This window comes from Plectropomus leopardus, chromosome 2, assembly GCF_026936395.1.
Source record: "Plectropomus leopardus strain MGB_pleo_1.0 chromosome 2, ASM2693639v1, whole genome shotgun sequence".
NCBI lineage: Eukaryota > Metazoa > Chordata > Actinopteri > Perciformes > Serranidae > Plectropomus > Plectropomus leopardus.
The window spans coordinates 39,701,339-39,710,766 of NC_142177.1; the positions used below are offsets into that span (position 1 = coordinate 39,701,339).

Sequence of the window (9,428 nt, forward strand, 5' to 3'; positions counted from 1 at the left end):
AATCAGTGTAAAGTATCTGCAGCTTATTGACCAAAAAAAAGTATTACATATTCACTGGACTACAGGTGATTTTTTTTAAACATGTTTTCTAAAAACTCAAATTCAAAACAAATCAGCTTGTTTAGAGAATTCAATCATTTCTAGTTTCTAAAAGTGGAAATCAGTCTGATTCACCATCTAAAAGCATGTGGGAATTCATTACTTCTTAATTAACCCTTTGAAATATGGAGTGACATGACTTTTCTTTTGCAGCTTTCAAAAGCCTTTTACAAGTATTTAAAGCTTTGAATCTTGAGCAAATCGGTGCGATTCCTTTTTCTAAAAAACACGGGATAACATGCAGTGAGTGAGCAACTTGATAAGAATGTTCTACAAATTGTAAGAAATAGTACATTTAGAGAATAATTTTTAAAGCTATGGAAACCTGTATACGAAAAAAAGATAGCTTGGGAAAAACTCTGAATAAATGATCATAACTACATATTTAAAATTATGTTACAGCATCTTTTGTGATTTTAAACACTTTTCCCATGTCATTTTTTTATTGATTTATTTATTTCAAATTTACTTTTACTAATTTCTTGCAAATGTTTGGATAATTTGTTTTTTCATTGCTCATTGCCTTCTTTCCAGGTTTTGAAAGAAATCGAGCCAATTTGCTCCAGATTCAAAGATTCAAAGTAGATGGTTTCCTTGTTTGGTTGTTTTTGTTATTTGTTGTTGTTCATATTATTATTGAGGAGAAGCCTCTTTTCAGTTGATAGCATTAAAATAAAGCAGATCACAATCTGAGCATCGCTTAGTCTACTCTAATGTAAACTGAAAGGGACAAGTGAGGTAATACAATGCACAGCACTATTGGGCTTTTAGGAAAAGGCTATGAATGATATACTGTATATTACACTAGATAAGTTTATCAAACAGTCCTGCCTCAAAAAAATCTCAACTTACCTTTTAAACTCTAATGTTCAAGATAGAGAAAACAATGGATTACAGTCAAAGACAACAAAACTTTTAATTCCCACAAAGAATTTTTCTTGAAACCCCGACAGGTGTGGACCAACAGACCTGTAAATTAAAGAAGTAAAAGAAGTTTTCACGTCTTTGTTGTAGGATTTTTCAAAGTATGACGTGTGTTTAACTATATCACAATCTAAAGTAGCTGGATATTTGCCCAACTGCTGACATGCATGCAGGTTTAGACACACACACAAGCACAGGAACCTGCACACATATAGGATACATAAGTGCAGATGTATACTATGCTCATGTATAGCATAGCTGTGATACATGAGACTGCAGTAAAACTGGCACGAACCCAGTGAACCACAGATATGAACTGTGTCAATGTCCCAGTTATACCAAGAGCCTGTAGTCTTTTCAGACTGTATGAGTGACTGTAGGCCTTTTCTTAACCATCTTTGGATGAAGAACAACACAGAAACAAAGCAAATAAACTCATAGCTCCAAAAACCCAAAAATAAGTGTTAAGAAGTGTGTCAGCATCTTTCTAAAATCATGTTTTGTTATTTATCTTGTACATTTACAACAGACACCATATATCCTAAGACCATATGTGTCTCTCACACACATTCAACCTCCTACACAAACTGCTGAAAAGACAGATAGAGTCAGAGCATGTTCTAGCCTGTTTTTATTCCGAAGTCGTCAAATACTGCTGCTTTTGTAGTGATTTTGGCATAGGATTCTGATGCCGAAAGCAATAAACCCCAAACTTTCATGAAAGGGACCAGTGTTCTTTTTCTACACCTTTCCATGTGCCTCTTTCACTGAAACCTAACCATCCAGCCAACAACCAGCCTTTGTTGCCTAAACCTAAGCATGTGCTTTTGTGTGATGTCCGCAATAACATTAAAAAAAAATCTTAGTATAGTATGTGGTCAAAAATGGCACAAAAAAGTCATAGTATAGTATGTTGTTAAAAACACATAAAAAGTCATAAAATAGCCATCGAAAAAAGTCATAAAATAGTATGTCATCCCAAGTAGTATTGAAAAGTTATAGTATAATATGTGGTCCATATTAGCAAGAAAGAGTAACTGTGTGAAAAGTTGCAAAAGATAGCACAAAAAAGTCAGAATTTAGTATGTCTTAAATAGCACAAAAACGTCACAGTGTAGTACTAGTATAGTATGTGTCCAAAATAGCAATGAAAAAGTCAAAGTAGCATAAAAAGTCATAGTATAGTAGCATTACAAAAAACTCATGCATTAGTATGTAATCCAAAACAGCATGAAAAAGTCATGCAATAGTGTGGAGCCCAAAATAGAATAAAAAAAGTCAAAGTGTGGGCGTTTGTTGTCATCCTGAAATGTCAACAGCAGATGGAGAATGATCTTGACAGTGTAATATGTAGACGCAGATGTCCCCTGACAAAGAGGAAATATGTGATGACTTGGGATGAGAACATGTTGCATGCTCAAGCCGTCTCTTTAGAGAAATGTTTTTGAACTCAGTGGAAAGATGAGTGGGAAGGGCTTAAAGGCGCTGCAAACAGCAGGTGAAAACAGTTAAAATTCTAAGAAGACACAGCAGGGATCATAACCTGACCTCTGTAATCCTGCACTTTCTTTTAATATGATCTGTTACTTGTCTGCATTTTTTTGGGCGCCTTGCCTTTTTATGTCTGAGCACAGTCATATTAAATAATTTACCTCCCGTCTTCACACTTTTTACACATTTACCTAAACTCTTTTTTTCTTAACTATTGCAACTTTACATACCAATCATATCAGGCCGAGGCGTATCAGTGTTTGAACTATAATATACGAGAGTGCACTGTGGAGTAAACTTGACACAAACTCTGTGAACCTAAAAGACTTTCTCACCACACCATCTTGCTCTTGCATGCTTAAACTCATATGAAGGTGTGAATACTCCCAGCAGGCTTTTCACTTTCTAAAGTGGCAACGGTGCACACTATAGTTTCAGTGTTTGTTCAGTTTTTGGCAAAAAACAACTACAGCAGAAGAGAAGAGCTGTTTTATGGCAGCTCGTGTCTCCATTCAATAATTTCAAACCTGTCTCCTAGAAATTAAGTTTATATTAACATGATCTCACAGAAATACATGAAATGACCATTACATGGTTGTGGTGTGTTTAATGTTATGAAATGACATAGTGGTGGCACAGTTGAGTTTAGATACCAAATGGTTAAGAAAAAGTCTGTCTTTTGGTTAAGAATTTGGATTTTTTTTTTTTAAATCTGCTGCGCATGGGGTGTGGGTACATTGTAAAATGCCATAGGTACATCAGGTAACATTACAAAACCATGTAAAGACTGCATGTTGTAAGTTAAAAGAAGTCACCGTCATCTTTTACCTCACATTTTACTGGACGTGAACACTGGCCTCCTAGGTGAAAGTCAGTTTTTTCTTTGACCCATTAAACACCGAGAACCTCCTCCAGGAAATTCTTTGCTCTTCATGCTTTTGGGCGGCTGTGGCTCAGAGCTGCAGTGGGTCCTCTAATCAGAAGGTAAGCGGGTGTAATACGTTCACATCCCAACTCGTCACATGGTGCCACTCTGTCAGTGAACTTCTGCATGTACTTATGCCGTTTTAGGTACCTTCTGTGTCTGCTGTTTACACTCCAGGATGTCGCTACGGTGATGTCAGCAAAGGCACATGGTGGGATGAAGCAGTACAGTCCCTGTGTTTGCACAACAGCGCAGACAGTCATGATATTTCCAGTTGGACATGGAAGGTGGCTTTTGGTGTCACACTCGTATGCAGAAAGCACTGACAGAGCAGACGCATTTGACAAGTTCAGAATGAAAACGGGCTGTAATGTTGTAAATTAATGTATCCAGGTAAAAAATAAATTTAAAAAAAGTGTTAATGTTGAACGTATCTGTATTCATTGACAATGTTTTTCATTGTTTAACAAAACAATTTCGGATCTTTGAATGCAATAATTGCTTGTGTCTCTTGATATGTTTGGATACTCGTGGCAAGTTTAAGGAAAGATCAACACATTTGGTTGATGGTCGGACCAAAGCACCAACCCAAAAGCTACGACTGGGGAATGAGACTCAACAGTGAACTAAAAAAGTTGCATAATGTTTCTTTAAGTAAAAGGAAAATAAAAAGGAGCCTTTTCTTTCAACCTGCTTGATGTTGTCTTCACTATCATCTTAACTATTTCGGCTTATTAATTCTTCTTGTCTCTGTGTGGCCTGACCTCCATACAGCATCTAATGGACAGATTACCTTAAATAAACCTTTTTAATTTTATTTTCTGGACACAAAAAGTCAGCTTTGTAAGCACAAAATGAAACATTTACGGCAAGATTTTTCTGTGGATGTTCTTGATCCCTAATGAATGAACCCTGTGATTGTGATCCTCTGACTTTCCTGTAGCACATTCATGTAGTAAAACAGTGTAGCAGGTGCATGACTCCATTACTGCAGCGCCACCCTCAGGTCAGACCCACTGCTGTTGCTTCATCAGTCAGTGTGTCAGCTGGTGTGTTTCAGATCCACGTCAGCACTCTGGAGCTGCGCTGCCAGTTAATGTGCAACTGCTGTGTGTGTGTGTGTGTGTGTGTGTGTGTGTGTGTGTGTGTGTGTGTGTGTGTGTGTGTGTGTGTGTGTGTGTGTGTGTGTGTGTAGGTGGATGTGTAGGTGTGCAGGCCGGCGTGAATGTCTGATGTACCTGACCAAGGTCATGGTGACTTGTGTGTGTGTTTAACATGCTATCATGTTCTAACAGAATGTACTCTGTGTGTGTGTGTGTGTGTGTGTGTGTGTGTGTGTGTGAAAGAAAGATTTGAGGTGAACCCCTTGACGTTGAGCAAATCTGTCATTGTCAGGACACCCGGTCATGTTGACCATCAGGAAATATTCACATCCAGATCTCACATAAATATCTGTCCATTTTTTTCTGATTGAAACATTTTTTTAAATATTTTGATTGAGAGCTGGGACACATTTGTACTTTCATAACATTATTTCTGACCTAAATACTGCATGTCCATGTCAGTGGAGTCACTTCTGGAGCCAAAGTAAATCTTATTTCAACTTTGGTGAACTTTGACACAAATTAGTGCTGTAGAGCTCAAAAGGGGGTAAAAGTGTCATATTAGATTTATTGCATCATCCAGTTTTATGTAACAGCACCAATACAGCTTTTGCCTCTGGTTTTCCAGGAATAAAACTAACATAGGCCGACCTTTAGATGAGAATGGCCCTACCAAAACTGTTAATAACATACTATAGAAGAACACCAGGTGCCTGCGCTCTACAGGAAGACAAAGGCGAATGCATGCACGACCGACAGCGTTAATAAACTCAGTAGAGTCAGCAGCACAAACACAGCTCGGTAATTCACCATTGTTGCTGTCTTTATCTGTAATGTAATGGGCATGCGCAAAGTGCGGCTGTGACGTCACTATTCTCACAGGATCCACACATTGCCAGTCTACGCGGTGACAATGTTTTAAAAAAATTACACTCTGGAACCCAGTTTCAAAAGCTGCTGCTCTGAGAACCCATGAAGTTATGAAAATAGCTTTCCTGGTGGTTAAAAGTAGATGGAAATGTAAGTAAAGACAAAGCTTTGAAAACAATGAAGATGCACTTTTTCTCTCACCCTCACTCTCTTTGTCTGGTCGCTGTGCCTCCTGCAGCATCCTGCAACCCTAGTTTTTGTCCATCCGGTCTAGTCAACAGCTGGCTTTGCTAAACCATGATTAAGGTCTGGTTAAGATCTAAAACCACTTGGTTATGGAAAAACATGAGTCATTGTTGTATATTTAAAAAGTCAACACAACAAAAGTCAAAGAGTTTCTATGAGAGTTATGTGTTTTTATATGGCTTAAATTCCCAACAATAAAATTAAAACAAATTACCCATGATAGCGCAAAATAATGTTATCATTACTATGCTGATGACCTTATTTAGATTTAACATGAAAACTGCAGCACTCTTTAAACAATTGTGTAATGTACAGCTTTGAGATCCTGTTGCTTTGTTTGAGCATTTACATTTTTAAACAGTTTCAGTACCAGTTGTTCTTACATTAATGATTCTGACAGCAGTATTTATTGACTAAACTAGACAAAAAACTAAACTTCAGCCCTCAGGGTATTTTCCTAAATCCTAAAATCATCTGCTGGGAATTGCATGATCATAAATACATTTTTTTAAATATTGTGATGCAACAGCCTGAAATATGTGGAATACACTCCAAACCTCTAACTGTTACCCAACTCCATGCAGTCTTTTCCCAACCACAACCTGAAAATGAGTTTCAAAACAGATGCAAAGCTGGCAGCAGAGAGTCTGCAGAGAGTCCAACTGCTGTTAAAGCTGTCTGTTTCTGAAACACTTAATTTGTCCAAGGACCAACTCAGTCTTTCTGTTGCCTCAGTGCAGCTGGTTGGTTGTTTCTGAGGGAGGAAAGCCCAAATTATCTGGTGCGGTAAGGGATTTGAACCCGTAGCTCTGCTGCTGAAATGACTGTCATCCTCTTTTGCCATGGAGACAGTCCAAACCACAGGTGTCCGTTGAATAAATTTCCTGAAGACAGTTTTTCTGATTTCCTTTCTCTTGTTTTTATTTTTGTTGAATATAGACTCAATTCCAAAACCATAAATTAAGGCAGGCACTGTATAACCCTCTAGAGACAAAGATTTTTTTTTCTAATGTGGGTGCACCTGTTTTTATTTCTAGCTACACTTTACAAAACATTCATAACAAAACTGATCTGACCAATACGTTCTTATCCCAAGTCTCCACATATTGCCGCTTTGCAGTGGACTCCCGAGTCTACATCTTAAGCTCTAGGTATCCTTGGCTGTTGATGTTGATGTTGATGTTGATGTTGATGTTGATGCTGCTACTGTGATGTCAACCCAAGCACATGGTGGAATTTACACTGAGCGTGGTTATGTTTAGGCGACAAAAGCACATGGCAACCAACGCTACAACGTCAACAAAAGCACATGCTGGCATGGATGGTATGGACTGGGCAACAAGGGCACATGTGAAGGTGTAGGAAAAAAAACACCTGGTTCAGATGCGAAGTGAACATCAGACTCCAGCATTAAATTGTTAGGCTTGTTGGATGACCCAGGATATCAGAAACCAAAATGTTTTGGGGTTTTTTTGTTTTGGTTTGCTTTTGCTTTTGCTTTTTTATTTATTCTATTTTTTGCTTATTTCACATGTTGTTCTAATTTTGGTACTTTAATCAAACTATAAAGCACTTTCAATTGCATGTAATACGTTTGAAAGCTATATGCTATATGAATAAAATTGTGATTGATTGATTAAAAACTCCACATAATGTACATAATGTGAGGAAACTAGTCTTTCTTTTCATTAATCTGACCTAAATGATAGAGACACTAATTCACAAGATAACATACAAACCGTTTATTAGAATACATGTGCGGAGATTATGTACAGTGGGTACGGAAAGTATTCAGACCCCCTTAAATTTTTCACTCTTTGTTATATTGCAGCCATTTGCTAAAATCATTTAAGTTCATTTTTTTCCTCATTAATGTACACACAGCACCCCATATTGACAGAAAAACACAGAATTGTTGACATTTTTGCAGATTTATTAAAAAAGAAACGCTGAAATATCACATGGTCATAAGTATTCAGACCCTTTGTTGTGACACTCATATATTTAACTCAGGTGCTGTCCGTTTCCTCTGATCATCCTTGAGATGGTTCTACACCTTCATTGGAGTCCAGCTGTGTTTTGTTATACTGATTGGACTTGATTAGGAAAGCCACACACCTGTCTATATAAGACCTTACAGCTCACAGTGCATGTTAGAGCAAATGAGAATCATGAGGTCAAAGGATCTGCCTGAAGAGCTCAGAGGCAGAATTGTGGCAAGGCACAGATCTGGCTCAAGGTTACAAAAAAATTTCTGCTGCATTTAAGTTTCCTAAGAGCACAGTGGCCTCCATAATCCTTAAATGGAAGACGTTTGGGATGACCAGAACCCTTCCTAGAGCTGGCCGTCCGGCCAAACTGAGCAATCGGGGGAGAAGAGCCTTGGTGAGAGAGGTAAAGAAGAACCCAAAGATCACTGTGGCTGAGCTCCAGAGCTGCAGTCGGGAGATGGGAGAAAGTTGTAGAAAGTCAACCATCACTGCAGCCCTCCACCAGTCGGGGCTTTATGGCAGAGTGGCCCGACAGAAGCCTCTCCTCAGTGCAAGACACATGAAAGCCCGCATGGAGTTTGCTAAAAAAACACCTGTAGGACTCCAAGATGGTGAGAAATAAGATTGTCTGGTCTGATGAGACCAAAATAGAACTTTTTGGCCTTAATTCTAAGCGGTATGTGTGGAGAACACCAGGCACTGCTCATCACCTGTCCAACACAGTCCCAACAGTGAAGCACGGTGGTGGCAGCATCATGCTGTGGGGATGTTTTTCAGCTGCAGGACAGGACGACTGGTTGCAATCGAAGGAAAGATGAATGCGGCCAAGTACAGGGATATCCTGGACAAAAACCTTCTCCAGAGTGCTCAGGACCTCAGACTGGGCCGAAGGTTCACCTTCCAACAAGACAATGACCCTAAGCACACAGCTAAAATAACGAAGGAGTGGCTTCACAACAACTCCGTGACTGTTCTTGAATGGCCCAGCCAGAGCCCTGACTTAAACCCAATTGAGCATCTCTGGAGAGACCTGGAAATGGCTGTCCACCAACGTTCACCATCCAACCTGACAGAACTGGAGAGGATCTGCAAGGAGGAATAGCAGAGGATCCCCAAATCCAGGTGTGAAAAACTTGTTGCATCATTCCCAAAAAGACTCATGGCTGTATTAGCTCAAAAGGGTGCTTCTACTAAATACTGAACAAAGGGTCTGAATACTTATGACCATGTGATATTTCAGTTTTTCTTTTTTAATAAATCTTCAAAAATGTCAACAATTCTGTGTTTTTCTGTCAATATGGAGTGCTGTGTGTACATTAATGAGGAAACAAATGAACTTAAATGATTTTAGCAAATGGCTGCAATATAACAGAGTGAAAAATTTAAGGGGTTCTGAATACTTTCCGTGCCCACTGTACATAATTCTTAGTGAGGATGATTGAAGTGCAGCTAAAATGATTTTTAAACTGTAATAAATGTGGTTTAAAAGTTGAGTTTTGGATGAAGAGATGAACATTAAGCCTGTTAAATATAAACTTTCCCTCCTATACAGCTGATCCTTCAATATGTTCAAAGTTAGACTTCTCGTAACTCTACTGTTTAAACTCAACCTTTTGAACTTTGTCTCTCGTCTCCTATCTAAAGTTGACCTTTGACCCTGTGCTGTTAAAGACTTTTTACGGGAGCTGGAGCTTCCTCTTAGTGTTTTCTACAGAAACACGAACCTGTTCTCTTGCTCCACATTCTAACTTAAACTTTGCTTCCTCCTTTGTTCCCTTA

General features: G+C 38.6%; 1 protein-coding gene across 1 annotated transcript; it reads left to right on the plus strand.

Moving 5' to 3' along the window:
• The first annotated feature begins 6,975 nt into the window (after positions 1-6,975).
• Positions 6,976-8,751, plus strand: LOC148190289 (transposable element Tcb1 transposase). Its single transcript, XM_088071415.1, is given in 2 exon segments — positions 6,976-6,982; positions 7,835-8,751. Coding segments are annotated over 2 exon segments (924 nt in total).
• Positions 8,752-9,428: the final 677 nt, after the last annotated feature.